Source organism: Colobus angolensis, unplaced genomic scaffold, assembly GCF_000951035.1.
Source record: "Colobus angolensis palliatus isolate OR3802 unplaced genomic scaffold, Cang.pa_1.0 Scaffold26, whole genome shotgun sequence".
Classification (NCBI taxonomy): Eukaryota; Metazoa; Chordata; class Mammalia; order Primates; family Cercopithecidae; genus Colobus; species Colobus angolensis.
Window position 1 is genome coordinate 15,269,071 of NW_012115821.1, and position 19,216 is coordinate 15,288,286.

Consider the following 19,216-nt stretch of genomic DNA (forward strand, 5'->3'; position numbering starts at 1 on the left):
GTGGCGCATACCTGTAATCCCAGCTACTCGGGAAGCTGAGGCAGGAGAATCGCTTGAACCCAGGAGGCAGAGGTTGCCATGAGCTGAGATTGCGCCATTGCACTCTAGCCTGGGCAACAAGAGTGAAACTCCATCTCAAAAAAGAAAAAAAGAAATGTAAATATGACTGTTTTTGAAGCTGACGGAGTTGAGTGGAGGAAGGGAGTGTGCCTAATGTAGTCAGGCAATAAAGCAGAATACAGGCAGCATGAAGGATGGAGTTTTACAAGTGTAGGGGTGCGTTTTTGTGTATGTATGCTATGCATTAATACATTTAAAAGGAGGAATATTATGTGCATGTTAAAACAAGGCTTGGAAGGGTATTCATTAGAATGTTCATTGCACCTCTGTGGTAAGAGGTTATGAATGCCTTTTATATTTTTCTTACAGTCTTTTGTGGTTTGAAAATGTCTGCAATGAACATTTTTAGTCATAAAAATGGGAAATGTGCAGTAACATCTACAGGGAGAAAAAGGGAGACTCACAGAGCTTCTTACAAAGTCCCCTGGAATGCTTTACCCCAAAGAGAAACACCCTGGCTTCAGAGGGGTAATGGACAGGTTTGGATGTTTGATGGAACTGATGATCTTTTGCAGGAGATACAAGAGAGGGTGTTCAAGTTTGATCCTTGAGAAAGAAATGGGGATGAAGCAGCATAAGAATTACGAGTGGTGTCTGCTGGGGATGGTGAATGGTTCTCCCTGCAAGAGTGGCCAGAACAGCTCATGGCCATTCTTTGAAGTCACAGCCTGAGTCTGGCCAGAAGCTTTTGGCAGTTTTTTAGGAAACTTGCAGATTTTGAAGGTGTATTTAGTAAGACCAGGTGGTACAGCTGCTATGGCTACGTTGACAGGTGGCAGTGAGTAAACTCCTCAGCCAAAGTCAGAGATGGGTGTGGTTTCTGCTTTTTGAGCAATGTGGGGCTCCTTGGATTTTCTGGGGGTTGCTGGTGTCTTTGATGACGCATGGTGTCTAAGAACAGAAATTTTACCTTTGACCAATGCTGGTTAACATCCTTATCACTTTGTCACTGAGTTAGTACCCTGTGCTAACTGCGTTGACAGTCTTGCTGAGAATCACTCCCATATGAATTCACATCTGAGTGTTAGTTCCTTTCCCCCAGTCATCTGGCCCTCTAGGTTTTTTCTAAAAACAAACAATGCCCAAGTTATTTAGCGATTGTTTTGTTTCATATCACTCTTTAATGCTGAAAATTGGTTGAATTGATGTAAATAATTATTGATTTAGGTTTAAAAAGCGTTAATGCCAGATACACACACAGACTCCATACTGTATAAGATCCTCCCAACACGGCCCTGGAATTTAACATGGGATGAGTGGGTGGTGGTGGTGCTGCTACAAATCATCCCTCTGTAGCATCTTACAGTTCTGCAAGTAGTAGTCAACCTCTGATGTCTTATTTGGGCTTTTGAGGCACACATCTTTAACAGAATGGATTTGGCCACTTTCAGACATGCCCTGTTTATTTTGATAAGATGAACCTGAAAATAAAAATGAAATTTTAAATATAACTGTTCTCATTCTCCCCACTCTCTAGATTGTACCACCTACTTGAATCCAGTGGGGAAGCATGTGATTGCTGACGCCCAGAATATCACCATCAGCCAGTATGCTTGCCATGACCAAGTGGCAGTCACCATTCTTTGGTCCCCAGGGGCCCTTGGTGAGTGGTCAAAAATCGAGTGTATGGTGGTAACCTGGGTGGATAGGGCCCAGTGCAAAGGTCCCACGTGATGGTCTCCAGGAACCGGGCAGGTCTTGATGTGAGCAAGGCTTACGTTGGATTGGGCACAGATACACTTTGTACTTTATTGCGTATATTTGCTGGGCGTACACATGGCTTGAGACTGTGCCCTATGGTCTTTTGTTTCTTCTATTGTTACTGTTGTTCACATGGGCTTGAAAAGTAATATTGTGTGAGTAATAAATGGCACCGACGTCTTGGCCTCTGTCTCAGCCCTAGTCAGGGGTAGGAGGGCAGCAGTGCCAAGAAAACCCATGGCCCATCCAGGGGCATAATGGCCATCCAGCATTAGCAGTTTCTGTGGACACAGAGACATGCCAGCTCAGCATTGGCACATATTGTGATTTTTCAGGAAAATCCCAGTGTTCATGAAAAACAATGAAATCAATGAATTTTTAAATGTTGGCAACAAATTGAATTTCTTTTTTTTTCAGAGACAGAGTTTCACTCTTTCACCCAGGCTGGAGTTCAATGGCGCGATCTTGGTTCACTGCAACTTCCGCCTCCCGGTTTCAAGCAATTCTCCTGCCTCAGCCACCCAAGTAGCTGGGATTATAGGTACCTGCCACCACACCCAGCTAATTTTTGTATTTTTAGTAAAGAGATGGGGTTTTACCATGTTGGCCAGGCTGGTCTCAAACTCTTGACCTCATGATCCGCCCACCCCGGCCTCCTAAAGTGCTGGGATTACAGGTGTAAGCCACCATGCCCAGCTTGAATTTTTATTTAAACTGTGTGAGACAAAAAGCAAAATGGAAAAGAACAAAAAAAAGCAGGCCAAGCATGGTGACTTACACCTGTAATCTCATCACTTTGGGAGGCCGAGACGGTAGGATCATTTGAGGCCAGGAGTTCGAGACTAGCCTGGGCAACAAAGTGAGACCCCCCCCCCATTTCTAACCGGAAGATTAAAAAATTATCCAGGCATGGTGGCACAAGTGTGTAGTCTTAGCTACTTGGAAGGCTGAGGCAAGAGGACCACTTGAGCCCAGGGTTTGATGCTACAGTTAGCTATGATTGTCGTGCCACTGCGCTCCAGCCTGAGCTACAGAAAGAGACCTTGTCTCTTTATAAAACAAAACAGGTTGGGTGTGGTGGCTCATGCCTGTAATTCCAGCACTTAGGGAAGCTGAGGCAGATGGATCACCTGAGGTCGGGAGTTTGAGACCAGCCTGACCAACATGGTGAAACCCCGTCTCCTCTACAAAATCAGCTGGGTGTGGTGTCACATGCCTGTAATCCTAGCTACTTGGGGGGCTGAGGCAGGAGAATTGCTTGAACCCACAAGGCAGAGGTTGCGGTGGGCCAAGATTGCACCATTGCGCTCCAGCCTGGACAACAAGAGTGAAACTCTGTCTCAAAAATAAATAAATAAATAAATAAATAACAAAAGAAAAAAGCAAACCGGTATTATATGGCTAGATTCGGGTTGAGGCTAAATCTGCTTGTCCTCTTGAATGAACTGAAGATACATAGGAAAGAATGGGTTAGCCAAGTGTGAGACGTAGGAAGGGGACCATTTGTTCAGACGGGCCTGGGTTTGAACCTCCAGAATTGATCTTTCACATGAGGCGTTGAACCTCCCTGAGCCCCAGCTTCCCCATCTGTAGAGGGGACATGAGAACTGCCTCATGGTTAGAGACACACATGGTAGCTAACTGGCTTGCCCAGGGTCACATAGGAATAAAATGGCAGAGGTGAGATTTGAACCCAGGAAGTGTCTGGCTCTCAGCCAGTGCTCTTAACTCACATGCTTTCCTACCTTCCAAGAAGTGTCCTTGATAGAACCTAACAGAAACTCTTTAGAGAGAGTTTTCATTTTCAGAGAGAGTTCTCAAAGAATAGTGGCTGCTATTACCATGATCAGAACCTAGATCTCGGGACTGCCGCTTTGACACTGCTACCTGATATTACAAGTTTGTGAAAACATGGCCAAGGAAGAAGTAAAATAAAGTCTGAATTTCTTAATCTGAACAGGATAAATCTCAGAAGAACCAGATTGCAGGAGAGGAAGGATTAAGCAGACCCATGGGCCGAACCACTTCTCCACATCAGTACTTCTGGGTTTTAACCCACTGGGGTTTCCAAAAATAATATTATCTTAACATTTAAAGATTAAAAACATTTTCTGTAGATAAAAAGGAAGTAGTCATTCCATGTAAGGCTTAAATGGTTAAGGAGTTGGCCTGATGAATTGCAGGCCCCCTCGTTAGAATGAAAGTAAGAGATGTGAGCTGATGGCAGGAAAACTGACATGGACCAGTGGGGGCAGAAGTCTGTGCTTTTCCTGGACGCTGATTTATGGGTGGGGATGGCTGGAGAGTTTCTGTTAGGTTCTATTAAGGACACTTCTTGGAAGGTAGAAAAGCATGTGAGTTAAGAGTACTGGCTGAGAGCCAGACACTTCCTGGGTTCAAATCTCACCTCTGCCATTTTATTCCTATGTGACCCTGGGCAAGCCAGTTAGCTACCATAAACCTGTTTCCTCATCTGTAAAATGGGGATAATAACACCTTCCTCCTATGGTTGTTGGGAGGATTTGATGAGTTTAAATGATGGAAGAGAGAGCAAATAAGTTCTTTCATGGGAAGCTCCTCTATAAAATTGCTAATCATTACATAACTACAAGGTGTTAATAGTACCGTAATGTGTCACAGTGATAAAGGAATTACGTTTACTGCCTCTTCCCTCAGCCTGAGAACCTTGGCATAGTGGTTTTTAGGCCAATCTTTTAAAAATAAGAACAAGAACCACCCCTTGCCACCCTAACTGATGAATTTTTTTTTTTTTTTGAGATGGAGTCTTGCTCTGTCGCCCAGGTTGGAGTGCTGTGGTGCGATCTCGGCTCACTGCAAGCTCTGCTTTCTGGGTTCATGCCATTCTGCTGCCTCAGCCTCCCGAGTAGCTGGGACTACAGGTGCCCACCACCGTGCCTGGCTAATATTTTTTTGTATTTTTAGTAGAGACAGGGTTTCACCGTGGTCTCGATCTCCTGACCTCGTGATCCTCCCGCCTTGGCCTCCCAAAGTGCTGGGATTACAGGCATGAGCCACTGCGCCTGGCCCCAGCTGATGAATTTTTATGTAATTGTGAGATGTATGGCTGTTAATAGTATTAATCACCTGGATTTTGTTAAATAGTCATTCTGGTAATGTTGTGTAAATTAAATCCTAGTATTAATACTGAGGATTTGTTTTACAAAGTTTTTTTGGATCTCAAAAGGCAAGTCCTGTGAGATCTAAAATAGTCGTTGGTCTAATGACCTTGTCATCACCTTGTCTGAATCTCTGGTGGTTGCTCAGCTGGCTTTCACCCCCACAGGAAGCTTTGTAATTGAGATACAACATGACAGAGTCCATACCTGTGCACAGTAATGCTCTGAAACCCTAATTGTTGCTCCTGCTCCTCTGCCCTACTCATCAAGAAATATGTATTCTTCATCAAATAATTATAGGATTGGAGAACTTAGTTGAAAGAGAAAAAGATTTTCCTGACCTTTATCATCAATAAATTTCCCACCTGGTTAATTGCATCCTGTGTAATTACTTTTGTCCTGGGAGGGGAAGGGTTGAAAATGTTCAGAAAGAATGTGAAATCGATATCTCGCCATTGCGGCAGGCTTTGGGGCTCTCCAGCTGCAGTCGGACCACTTCAGTCTCCGTGGGATACACAGCCCTGGTGCTGGCGCTTGTGGCCATCAGAGCTTAATCCTTTTGAAAGCATCTAGTCGGACGTGCAGTGGGGGGAGCTCAGGTGGCAGGAGGCTGGGCTGGTGCCTTTCAGCGGCGCTGTGGGTATCTCGGGGCCTCGGAGGCTGTATGAAGAGCACACACTGGGCAACCCTTGGGTGTCTGCCTTTCAGGCATGATTAGAGCAAGAACCGCTTTGTAAATCACACAGGCATTCCCCTAAGCTATTTAATCTCAAGCCTCAGAACCCCTTGGGTGCAGACACAATTTGTTGGGAATTTTGTATGTTGCTCAGTGAGATGTGCCAAAAAATATAGAGCTAAAACTTAAAGTGGAAACATGGTTTGGAGGGATTCCCTGGTCAACACTGGGAATTATCATCAGTCAAATGTATTCTGTGTAATGACCTAGAAATCATATATTCCACTTCAGACTTTTTATGACCAATTGTAACTGGAGTCTAAATATTTGAACCCTAATGCCAGAGAGGCAATGGGTATTTATGAAATAGCTGTCTGGATTAGGGATTAATTAGTAATGGTGGGATAGAGAAAATCACCTGGTCTTTACCAGAGGAATGCAGGGGCTATGTTTTTTCCGTTCTATAGACTCAGATACCCTGGCCAGAGTTAGAATTCCTTTAACTCTGGTGTGTAGGTAGAGAAGATGGTAATCTTGGAGGAAGAAGAGTATATTCAGAAGTAATGAGGTTTACTATTAATACAAGCATTCTGCTTTGCTTAGGCATCGAATTCCTGAAAGGATTTCGGGTAATACTGGAGGAGCTGAAGTCAGAGGGAAGACAGTGCCAACAACTGATTCTAAAGGATCCGAAGCAGCTCAACAGTAGCTTCAAAAGAACTGTAAGTCATGCTGGGGAATGTGCTCCTGAAGACATGCCATTGTTCCAGGGTCCTGAATAGTGTATTCAAAGTCTGAAATTGGAGAAGGAGGGGCTATGGGGTCCACCCCACCCGCCAAGGTAGGCAAGAATGGTACAGCAGCACCTTGAGCCTGCTCCAGGCTCCCAGGGAAACTTCAGCACCTCCCTGTGTAAACACGCCTCTCGGGTTACTGCTGGAGCAGCTATCCTGGAAGGTGTCTTTGTGCTCCAAAGAGTGTATGTGGGCTCACCCTGCCCCCCAACTCTGAGGTTCAGTATTAACAAGCCATGGGTTCTTTGCCAAAAAACAGACTGCATTGTCCATCTTCATGGTTAAGCGATCCAAACCTCAAGTTGGTCCAGAAACTAGACCTGACTTCCTGCCTCCCTGGAACATGTCCTGCAGATCTGGAGTTGTGTCTGGGTGGCAGCTGGGGTAGGAGCGAAGACCTTATGTAGGTGGAGGGGTGGGTAATTTCTCCATGATGTCACTGTGTTTTTGTTCCCTTTTAGGGAATGGAATCTCAACCTTTCCTGAATATGAAATTTGAAACGGATTATTTCGTAAAGGTTGTCCCTTTTCCTTCCATTAAAAACGAAAGCAATTACCACCCTTTCTTCTTCAGAACCCGAGGTGAGTATAGCCTTTCCTGCCTGGTTCCCATGAGAAGACTTTTCTCCTGCTTTTGATGATTTTTCTACAGAAATGTGTTCAAGAACATGCCAAGGGCCGGGCGCGGTGGCTCACACCTGTAATCCCAGCACTTTGGGAGGCCGAGGCAGGCGAATCACAAGGTCAGGAGTTCGAGACCAGCCTGGCCAACATGGTGAAACCCTGTCTCTACTAAAAATACAAAAATTAGCCAGGTATGGTGGCGGGCACCTGTAATCCTAGCTACTTGGGAGGCTGAGGCAGGAGCATTGCTTGAACCCGGGAGGCAGAGGTTTCAGTGAGCCAAGATTGGGCCACTGCACTCCAGCCTGAGTGACAGAGCAAGATTCTGTCTCGGGGAGAAACAAACAAACAAACAAACAAAAAACATGCCAAATACTAGTATGAAGCAAGCATGGCAGGGAGAAAAGCATCCAGAAAAGAACTTTTTAGAATTAAGGTTAGGTACAGACACTGTTCATCTAACCAGATATACCCACTCCTGGCTTGTTGTAGAACAGACTGACAGTTGATATTTTTGAGGATGCTGTGACCATCACTAAGACAGTCTGCATTACCTATGCTCTCGGCTATTTGGGAGGCTGAGGCAGGAGCATTGCTTGAGCCCACGAGTTTGAGGCCAGCCTGGGCAACATAGCAAGACCCCATTTCTAGTTTAAAAAGACAGCTGGCCTGGCACAGTGACTCACACCTGCAATCCCTGCATTTGGGAGACTGAGGGACATCACTAAGTCAGGAGTTCGAGACCAACCTGGTCAACATGGTCCCCATCTCTACTAAAAATACCAAAATTAGCCGGGTGCGGTGGCATGTGCCTGTAATCCCAGCTACTCAGGAGGCTGAGGCAGGAGAATCACTTGAACCGGGGAGGCAGAGGTTGCAGTGAGCTGAGATCATGCCACTGCACTCCAGCCTGGGCCACAGAGCAAGACTCCATCTCAAAAAACAAAAAAAACAAAAAAAAAAACCCAGAAATAAAAAGTGTAAGTTGATTTTGTGGTTAAGGGTAGAGCATGAAATGATTCCATTTTTTACCTGTTATCAGGAGGGAGGCCTGTCATTTTCAGGACTAGATTAAGAAAACTATTTTCTAGAAAGTTCTGTTTATTTAATGTCTATGTGCCAGGCCCTGTTCTAAATGCATTCCAAATGTTAACTCCAAATACCCTCTGTGACAACCCTACAAAGAATTTAATCGTACCATCCCCACTTACTAGATGTCGAATCCCACACAGAGAAGGTGAAGGGCTTGCCGGGAGTTGGATTTGAACCCCAGAAGTCTGACTCTGGAATCCATGCTCTGAACTCAACCACCCACTGTGCTGGGTCTGCTCACCTTTTGTTCTGTACAGGTTATCTTTTTAATATTCCTGAGATGCTGCTTTCAAACTTTGGTGACTGGTCACCCTGCAACAGGCAGCAGCTCCTTCTTGCCTTCCTGATCAGTCGTTGTCATTCAAGCCTTGGATGGTCAGTCCTGTCCAACATCCCCTCCTGTGAGGTCTGGTTGCAGCCCTCATCCATTGTGATGTTTCTGTTCACAACTCCAGCCTACATCAGTGTTTCCCTCTGCAGAATTCTTACTATGATTGTTTTCTATGCAGCAAAATTATTTTAACAATTGGTCTCATAATTCTTAAAATGAAATTCCATAGGGCAAAGACCATGTGTATGTCACATAATCTCTGGATGACTTGCACATAATAACTAGATAGAAGATTCAAAGAATGTGTTTATGAAAGCCTCACCTAAATCAAAATTAGTATAATTTAAGATGAATTTTTCCCATTGGCATAGAATCAGTATGTCTATTTGGGGGTAAGGTGGGTGCAGGGGGTGTGTTCCTGGAATGCAAACATTTGTCACCATTTCAGTGCACTGTGGTTTTTGATGCTGCCTTCGGTTTTATTGGCATTATATGGAGACTCTCCCTGCATTAGCAAGCAGCATGGCATAGTGGACTAGCTGTTTGGCCTCTCTCATTGTGTTTTTATTGCGTTTAGATTGTTTCAAAGCTATTGGCTTTGGTACCTGGTTTTCAGTGCTGACATTTCAGGTTTATATGCCTGCATGTCATTTCAAGAAACCATCAAAAGCATCTTAAATTAGAATAGTAGTGAAGGTTAAACTAATCCTGCAGCAGTTACCAAGACCACTCCAAAGTTCTCTTGTGTCTAAACATCTCCACAATGGGGTAGGGGCCGGCATCATTTCTGTTTACAGCTGAAACAGAGCCTCCATGTGACTGTAGCATGAACATAGCTCTGCTGCCCTTGGACACCATCCTTGAAATTATGTAATGCCTGACAAGCTTTTAAAATCTGGATGACTTTACACTGTTAACATTTATGTGGCATAAAGTGAACTGCATTAATATGTTTATATTGTACCATTTAAATGTTCGTAAGATACAACTGCACAGTAGTGAAAATCCTCATTGAATTGATATATTTTATACCTTTTCTAGCATCACCTGGCACAGTATCTTTATATTTCACTGGGTTGTTGGGAGAGGAAAATGTCAAACTGTCCTAAAACTAAAAACATGTATCTTTATTCTCTTAATAGCCTGTGACCTGTTGTTACAGCCGGACAACCTGGCTTGTAAACCCTGTAAGTAACAGTGTTCTTATCTATCAAGTCTCAAAGTGTTGCCATTATAGTGGTGTTGGGGTAGCCTCTGGTTGCTCAGTCTGGGTCCTACCTCCTCCCAGTCTGGAAGCCTCGGAACCTGAACATTAGCCAGCATGGCTCGGACATGCAGGTGTCCTTTGACCACGCACCGCACAACTTCGGCTTCCGTTTCTTCTATCTTCACTACAAGCTCAAGCATGAAGGACCTTTCAAGCGAAAGACCTGTAAGCAGGTGAGCTGCCGGGTGTACATAAAGTAACACTGCGAGTTTCAAAGCGACCCCCGGGCCACTGGAATTTGGGTTGCTCAATGTGAGCATTAGGCTTTGTTGGCTCTCAGTGGTTGGTAGATACTTGGGAATGTAATCACTGGGCAAGTCTCAGGGCCACCTTGCCACTATCCTTCACTCCCTAGTTATCTGTAACCCAGCTGTCCTGGTGGTGATACAGCCTGGTAACAGGATTGCCAAGGAATAAACAAGAAGTATTTCTCATTTGTCCATATATATATGTGTGTGTATGTGTGTGTATATATATATTTGTTTGTTTGTTTGTTTTTGTTTGTTTGTTTGTTTTTGAGATGAAGTCTTGTTCTGTCGCCCAGGCTGGAGTGCAGTGGTGTGATCTCGGCTCACTGCAACCTCTGCCTCCTGGGTTCAAATGATTCTCCTGCCTCATCCTCTGGAGTAGCTGGGATTATAGGCGCATGCCACCATGCCCAGCTAATTTTTTTATTTTTAGTAGAGACGGGGTTTCACCATGTTGCCCAGGCTGGTCTTAGACTTCTGACCTCAAGTGATCTACCCACCTTGGCCTCAAAAGTGCTGAGATTACAGGCCTGAGCCACCACGCCTGGCCTGTCCTTTTATGTTTTAAACATTCATCATGTGCTCTCTGTGTAGCAGGCCCTGAGCTTTATGCTCCTTGAATCCATACCGCTCTATGAAACAGAGGCTACTGTCATCCCCATTTTACAGATGGGAAAGCTGAGGCTCAGGGAAGTCACCTGGCTTGCTCAAGGCCACATAGCTAGTAAATGGAAAAACCAGATCTAGGAGCTAAGCCAATGATAACACAGTGGCTACTGATTTTACAAATAGGCCAAGGTTAAATAGAAACTGAGTAACCCAGCCCTTAAACTGGGAGTGGTCAGAAGAGTGGAAACCGTTTCGGATGTTCACAGGACTGTCTGATCGCCCACTGTGGATACCAAGAAAATTTCTGGTTGTGGTGGCAAAGCCCAGTACCTCCTTAGACATGCTCCTGTATATGTCAGGTTCTGTCATAGTTTGCTCTCCTTGCTGGCTCTCATCTCTATCAAGGTCTTTGACCTCCTGCCCATGTTAAAATTATGGCAAATCAAATATGTATAAACACAAACTGGTAATTTCTTTCCTCACCCTTTTGTTAAGTAAAGGTTGTTCAAACTAGTTTCTTTGTCTTCAAATCAAATATTCCTGCTCAGGGTGCCACCAGCTAAGCATAGACTATGGCAAGGGTCCTGGGCTGTCCTGGGCCTTTTATCAAAGGGAAGTTCAGATAACATGTGGCAGATAAACACAGTTACTTTTTGATCTAATCACATTTTCTGAAAACTGTGGTTGAGACTGATGGCAAGTCTCCTTCAGCTCTGGGCTAAAAGAGGTGTCCTGATGACCTTTGTCCAAAAAGTGAGTTTTTAAAGTGTTCTTTGGTCTGTTGCAGGAGCAAAATACAGAGACGACCAGCTGCCTCCTTCAAAATGTTTCTCCAGGGGATTATATAATTGAGGTATGCATAACACAAGAAAGCCCTGTTAATGCTATAGAATGAACCCAGTTCATATAGAATTCCAACTGTTTACAACACTAAAATTTCAAGCCATTGAAGGTGTGCAGAGTTATATTTTTATGTGGTTCTTAACATGCTTTTAAAAAAAGTTTATATATAATTGATCTTTGATCTCTTCATTAAATATTTCAAATAAATATTTTTATGTAATCATATGGTCCATATATAACCATGGTTTAAAATCTCTAGTATTCCTTAATACTACAAAGATATATTTTCAAGATTTTAGCTTAAAGTTTTTTTTAGGCCAGGCGCGGTGGCTCAAGCCTGTAATCCCAGCACTTTGGGAGGCCGAGACGGGCGGATCATGAGGTCAGGAGATCGAGACCATCCTGGCTAACCCGGTGAAACCCCGTCTCTACTAAAAAATACAAAAAAACTAGCCGGGCGAGGTGGCGGGCGCCTGTAGTCCCAGCTACTCGGGAGGCTGAGGCAGGAGAATGGCGTAAACCCGGGAGGCGAAGCTTGCAGTGAGCTGAGATCTGGCCACTGCACTCCAGCCTGGGTGACAGAGCGAGACTCCGTCTCAAAAAAAAAAAAAAAAAGTTTTTTTTAGTATGAAAATAGCAAAATAAGTTATGCCTATTTTTCCTACACTTCTCTTAAGTTTCTGTTGCTATTCTTCTATGTAAGTATAAATGAATTCTAAGCACCACTTCAAAGAACATGTAAATGTAATGTTTCAGTGAAACCCCATCTCTTGTAAAAATACAAAAATTAGCTGGGCATGGTGGTGGGCGCCTGTAATCCCAGCTACTTGGGAGGCTGAGGCAGGAGAATCACTTGAAACTAGAAGGTGAAGGTTGCAGTGAGCTCAGATCGCGCCACTGCACTCCAGCCTGGGCGAAAGAGTGAAACTCCGTTTCAAAAAAAAAAAAAAAGTAATGTTTCATTTCCGTTTTAAGATTACCTTTCCTGTATCAAATTGGTACTACAAATAATAAGAGTATGAGAAAAACAGAAAAGGAAATTAACAATTTGTCCATAGTGCCACCATTCAAAGACAAACAACATGTCTTAACACTTTGGTAGAAACACCTAGTTCTTACATTTCTTGGAATCGGTGTGTGGTTTTAGACTGACACACCTTCTTAAAGCATTAATGGAGGCCCAGTAAAATCAGTGGAAGGATGCCAGCTTAATGGAACATTATTAGAATGCGGGACTCACCAGTTGACTTCTTCAATCAATACACAGCCTTTTGATTAATAAAAGAAAACATGATGAAGCTTAGAGTTTCGAGTTGGTAAAGCAGAGATGAACCTGAGTACACATGATGCCTAGTCTCAGCCTGGCAGATGATTACAGGCTCCAGAAGCTCTCTTTTCCAAAACTCAGCCGTTCTCCACTACTTGCTTCCTACCCCTTCCCGCACTGCCCACTGATGGAAAAAATGAAAGAAATTACCATTTTTTTCCACTTACTTGGTATATACCACTTAAAAAAAAATAATGCAGCATCCTCTGTTTTGCAGCTGGTGGATGACACTAACACAACAAGAAAAGTGATGCATTATGCCTTAAAGCCAGGTAGGTGTTTTCTCGTTTGAAATTTTGGCCCTAGACTACTATAGACCAAGCTATTTGATATTCTCTGTACTTCATGATTTACAGAAACAAAACAAAATTCAGCTCCTCTCTCTTAAATGATGTTCCATCAAATCTGACTTTCCTTCCACTCTAATGTGGATACCTGGGAGATTAAAGCCAGTTTGGTGTGTATAGCTAGATAAATAGTCAATTGTCCTCTGAAGAAAAGTGGTAGGAGGGGAGGTTTCCTCAGGCAAAATTCTCACTCAAAGGTATTTTATGTCCCAGCCTGACTCTTAACTGTTGAATTGTTCTTTGCAACTCTTTAAAAATGAACCTTTGAATGCTTTTATAATCACCAAACCACACTAGAGAAAGGTGGTTGCATGGTCCTAGAACCTGTTATGCGGCTTATGTTTAAAAAGAAAGAAAGTTGTTTCTCTTTGAACCTTTACACTGCTTAAGTTTAAAAACTTTCCCTTTGAAATTCCCCAGTGCACTCCCCGTGGGCTGGGCCCATCAGAGCCGTGGCTATCACAGTGCCACTGGTGGTCATATCAGCATTCGCGACGCTCTTCACTGTGATGTGCCGCAAGAAGCAACAAGGTATCTCTTTGTGTGCTGTGTCTCCCCACAACAAGGGGCAGACCAGGGGTCGCTGCCAACAGAAAGAGAGACTGGGAGTACCTGAGTCCTCCAGGATGGCTCCTGGGAAGCCTCATAGCTCCTATTCAATTCCCAGAATTAAAATATTTGGCTTTTAACCTCAGGAGCCACTAAAAAAACAGGTATCATTATATATCTATTTCTTGAGACAGGGTCTCACTCTGTTGCCCAGGCTAGAGTGCAGTGACACAGTCATAGCTCACTGCAGGCTCGACTTCCCAGGCTTAAGCCATCCTCCCACTTCAGCCCGCTGAGGTAGCTGGGGACTACAGGCATGCACCACCATGCCTGGCTAATTAAAAAAACTTTTTTTTTTGTAGTCATGGAGTCTCACTATGTTGCCTAGGTTGGTCTAACTCCTAAGTTCAAGCATTCCTCCTGCCTCAGCCTCCCAAAGTGCTGGGATTACAGGCATGAGCCACTGCCTCTGGCCCATAATTCTATTTTCAACCATAGGATAGTAAATTCAGGGACATAAAGGAAGCCTGAAGTGAAAGTAAGGATATAGGTAGGGCTTGCTCATTTACAAATGTCACCATGAGGCAACCTTCTGAGGTGTTGTAAATGATCCATAGCTTGGTCGAGGTGAGGGTTACACAGTTGTATACTTCCATAAAAATTTACTGAGATGTACACTTAAGATTTAGGTACTTTACTTTTGTAAATTATACCTCAATAAAAACTCTTTTAAGAAAACATCAGCTCTGCCCATGCTTAATTGGTCTAATAGGTGCACTTGGCTGCAAGAGCCAGTTCTGGGCACTCTGCTAACTAGGGTGGCGCTCTGCTAACCAGGATGACCCCTGCAGCTTTCTTAGTTTATCCAAGGTCAGTTTCAGGTGAAGAACAATTTTTGACCATTCGTTGCTCCACTGCGGAAATCAGCTGTCCCATTCCAAGTGATGACCCGAGGGGGCCGATGGAGTTGGGGACTGGGACTGCTCTAGGTAGATGTGTCAATTGTTCTTTCTTGAAGATAGCCCTGGGTTTCAATTCTTAGGGAACAGAACAAAGCATTGCTTGCAGGTATCAACCCTATCTTCTTTTCCAATTTAGAAAACATATATTCACATTTAGATGAAGAGAGCTCTGAGTCTTCCACATACACTGCAGCACTCCCAAGAGAGAGGCTCCGGCCGCGGCCAAAGGTCTTTCTCTGCTATTCCAGTAAAGATGGCCAGAATCACATGAATGTCGTCCAGTGTTTCGCCTACTTCCTCCAGGACTTCTGTGGCTGTGAGGTGCGGAATCTAAAGTTCCTTCTCCTACCCTGGCCAGGACACTTGCCCCGTACTCTCTTCCCATTGCCTTCTCCTCTCCTCTGGGCCTCCTGTGGTGACATCTGCCCTTGAGTAGTGCCACAGCTTTCAAACTGGGGATAGTCTTGCATTCTTTCTTGAGTCTGTCTTACCCCATCACCAGCACTAAATATTTCATAATACTTAGTTCTAATTCTGACAAACTTCTGCTCTAGAGCTTTGAGTGGCACTCACCTGGCAGGAAGTTTTGTAAGCATTAAGAAGACCAGTAGCTTCCATGGAAACATGCAATTGGAGTTGAAGGGTGTCACTCATCCTGGTGAGCATGTTCAGGACAGAAGCCCCACTTGGAGGATCAAAGAGAGAGTGACAAGTAAAGCAGTGAGTTCACACAGTTGTTTGGAGTTCTGCTGAGAAGGGGAATGAAGGATGAGGCTGCCATTAGAGGGAATCTTGAGGTCCAGGGAGAAATGATAAACAAATGGCTCTGTGAAGCTGTTTGACCATTGACTGGTGGAATCATAGACGGGGAGAAACTGGTGATGCAAGAGAGGGCACTGGTCAGAGAGAACAGGGAGGTAGGAAGGGAGCACTCCCAGAAAGCAATACTGTGTCAAGTACTGAAATGATCTGCTCTGGTTTCTTAGCTGTTCTCTTGAGTTCTTAATATGTTATTAATATGCTTTTCTATAATGTCAGAATGTGCATTTTTAGAGTGAAGTCTGAAACTCTCATGGAAGGCATATCCTGTTTCTTGCAAATGCAAGAACTGTACAATAATTGTGTGATTGGAAGTTGTTTTTGCTTTGAAACTGCCCATTGGCATGTTTTTCAGAATCTCTCCATGTGGTGAGGCTGCCCCCTAGTGTCAGCATAACATACTACGCTAGCCTACTTTCTGCATGAAAGCGGTAAGGTTGGTGGATCAACACGTGCTGAAAATAACTGCACTCTAGCCAATGGCACAGTTTTCAGATACCACAGGCAACCAAGTTTGCTCTATTTCACCAGTATTTAGCCTCTGGGGAAAACGCTCTTCCAGTTATTAGTGTAATAGTTACTGTAGGAAACTTGGAACTAGAAAAGGATGATAAATAAAACATTGTCTGGTATCCCAACCTGATTAAAGAAAATGTGAGAAAGAGGAACTCACATTTCATGTGTGGTTTATTTCCTTCCAGTCTTTTTCCATATAGGTGAACTCACGCATACAGTTTTGCCTTTGGGGCTGATTGAAATGATTTTTTTGCAGTCTCTTAATAATTTTTTACACTATTAGTAGTTATATATAAACTGCAATTTTAAATAGCTACATGACCCTCCATACTGATGTGCCATAACTCAGTACAAATATTAAACATCTCAGTGGTTCAATATTGTCCCATTTGTGATGATTTCCCAAGAAAGATGCCTGGAAATGGAATTGCTGGGTCAAAGATAGGAACATTTAAAAAATGCTTGGTGTATACTCCCACTGAGCTTTTAGCATGTGTAATGTTATCAAGAATTAAGGAAAGTATAAGACAATTCAGGGTTATTTTCAGCAAGTGGATGGATGTTGGGGTTTTTTCCCCATTGGTAGCATCTTAGAGCAGAAGAGGAGAACAAAGTCGTTTCAGAATGCCCTTCCCTGTAAGATAGTGTGGCTGCTGTATTTGGTCATAGCCATTGGGAATTAATATCTGAACTACAGAAGGAAAGACACCAACACAATCGCCAGGAGATGTTTTCAGCAGAATTAGGTGAAAGTGGTCTGAGAAGGTGAAGTCCTCTGAGGAGCCACAGATGTCTGATTTTCTCTCTTTTGTCAGCCACCCCCACAATCTCCCTATCAGACCCCCTTGGGGGTAAAGCCTTGCCAATTACCAGCCTTGTAGAGATGTAGCTTTGTAGATCTGTGTGAAGTCATGGAGGAAGGTGCTAGTCAGTCCTGAGTGAGTTACTCAGAATGACCATGTTAATGCAGTTCACTAGCCTCCTCTCCAGCCATGGACAAACTAATAAACAGCGTGCGTACGCCTGAGGCTATGAGAGTGTCGAGATAGGTCCCTTTGTCAGTCACTGTCTGGATGTGAGTCACCTATAATTGTGGGTGACTGGCATCCAGGCCTGAGCCCCATCTCCCAGTTCACTTTGGAGCCACTCATCCACATCTTCCTCTCAGAGCCTGCCAGCCTTCTCTCCAGGATCTGCCCCTCTAATCCAGGTACCTCACTCACCAGATCAACCAACCTCAGTTTCTCTGTTCTGTGCTCTCTACCACCTGTTGCTTCCTTGAGGATGTCCTATGTAGGGTGTGACTTGAGCAAGGTGCCAAAAGCGCTGTGCTTGTGTCCCCTCACTTGTAGGGTAGGAGTGATAATGACCCCGTGTGATACGAAAATGGATGGATGGCAAGTTTTTGCAGAGGGACTAGCGTATGACCATCACCCATGGAACTTTAGCTATTCCTTGGTATGGTGTAACCTGGAGCCTGCACATAGCTGTGCTAATAAGGGTTAAGGGGCAGATTAGATGGCCTCCTTCTGACATTTCCCTTCCTGTAACTCACTTCCGAGCCTCTTCCCGAGCCTTCTGTATGGGTGACACGGTGCCTTGTTCTCTTTCCAGGTGGCTCTGGACCTGTGGGAAGACTTCAGCCTCTGTAGAGAAGGGCAGAGAGAATGGGTCATCCAGAAGATCCACGAGTCCCAGTTCATCATTGTGGTTTGTTCCAAAGGTATGAAGTACTTTGTGGACAAGAAGAACTACAAACACAAAGGAGGTGGCCGAGGCTCCGGGAAAGGAGAACTCTTCCTGGTGGCGGTGTCAGCCATTGCCGAAAAGCTCCGCCAGGCCAAGCAGAGTTCGTCCGCGGCGCTCAGCAAGTTCATCGCCGTCTACTTTGATTATTCCTGCGAGGGAGACGTCCCCGGTGTCCTAGACCTGAGTACCAAGTATAAACTCATGGACAATCTTCCCCAGCTCTGTTCCCACCTGCACTCCCGAGACCACGGCCTCCAGGAGCCGGGGCAGCACGCGCGACACGTCAGCAGAAGGAACTACTTCCGGAGCAAGTCAGGCAGGTCCCTGTACGTCGCTATTTGCAACATGCACCAGTTTATCGACGAGGAGCCCGACTGGTTCGAAAAGCAGTTCGTTCCCTTCCATCCTCCTCCACTGCACTACCGGGAGCCAGTCTTGGAGAAATTTGACTCGGGCTTGGTTTTAAATGATGTCATGTGCAAACCAGGGCCCGAGAGCGATTTCTGCCTAGTAGAGGCGGCCGTTCTTGGGGCAACTGGACCAGCCGACTTGCAGCACGAGAGTCAGCACGGGGGCCTGGACCAAGACGCGGAGGCCCGGCCTGCCCTTGACGGTAGCGCCGCTCTGCAGCCCCTGCTGCACACGGTGAAAGCCGGCAGCCCCTCGGACATGCCGCGGGACTCGGGCATCTACGACTCGTCTGTGCCCTCATCTGAGCTGTCTCTGCCACTGATGGAAGGACTGTCGACGGACCAGACAGAAACATCTTCCCTGACGGAGAGCGTGTCTTCCTCTTCAGGCCTGGGTAAGGTGACTTTGGGGCCAGGTTCTAACAGGACGCAGCCTTTGGCCATGCTTCTGAAATAGTCAAAGCGTTTTTCCAGTTTTGGTGCCAACTTACTGGGCAACGAAACCTGATGAGAACACAGCTCGTTTGGTAGTCTTGATTTATACCAGGTGATGGGAATACTCACATGTTTGAGTTGCAGAAATACTAATGCTAGATTATGGTGAGCTGCCCAGACCCTGCAAGGGGTGTTGTGCCACATACAGTATATGCACTGTATCACTTTTCTAAACTTCAAAAACATCAGACATGAAAACACATTGGGCCCCGAGGGTCTTGGATAACAGTTTGTGGACGCTTGTCTTTTTTAGACCTGTAGTGTTCACTGCCCCCCATTGTCTTTAAAGCTACATTCATCGAGTCTGGGATTCATGGGTACAGTATTATTTCTATCTTAGCTCAGCACAGGGCCCCAGGTATGAGGGCTCTCTAGGAAGGCCTACTTCCCCAGGGAGCATCAGCTAGATGCCATCTCAGGCTGTGCCTTACTATGTCTGTAACTAGTTGGGGTCATGCATACAAACCCTTGACTTTTTTTTTTTTTTTTGAGATGGGGTCTCACCCTGTTGCCCAGGCTGCAATGGCACGATCTCAGCTCACTGCAACCTCTGCCTCCTGGGTTCAAGCAATTCTTCTGCCCAGCCTCCCAAGTAGCTGG

The 19,216-nt window shown here is 44.9% G+C and overlaps 1 protein-coding gene across 3 annotated transcripts in view; it reads left to right on the top strand.

Annotated features, from left to right (window-relative positions):
* IL17RD (interleukin 17 receptor D) overlaps nt 1-19,216 on the top strand; it is a 76,839-nt gene that overhangs the window by 55,764 nt on the left and 1,859 nt on the right. For all 3 annotated transcript variants that reach the window (XM_011947256.1, XM_011947255.1, XM_011947257.1), the window contains 10 exons: nt 1,598-1,723; nt 6,238-6,356; nt 6,890-7,010; nt 9,618-9,662; nt 9,764-9,915; nt 11,387-11,452; nt 12,987-13,041; nt 13,537-13,647; nt 14,764-14,948; nt 17,577-18,516. In XM_011947256.1, coding sequence (XP_011802646.1) covers nt 6,893-7,010; nt 9,618-9,662; nt 9,764-9,915; nt 11,387-11,452; nt 12,987-13,041; nt 13,537-13,647; nt 14,764-14,948; nt 17,577-18,516 — 1,672 coding nt within the window. In that variant the 5' untranslated portion in view covers nt 1,598-1,723; nt 6,238-6,356; nt 6,890-6,892. The remainder of the gene's footprint in view (nt 1-1,597; nt 1,724-6,237; nt 6,357-6,889; nt 7,011-9,617; nt 9,663-9,763; nt 9,916-11,386; nt 11,453-12,986; nt 13,042-13,536; nt 13,648-14,763; nt 14,949-17,576; nt 18,517-19,216) is intronic.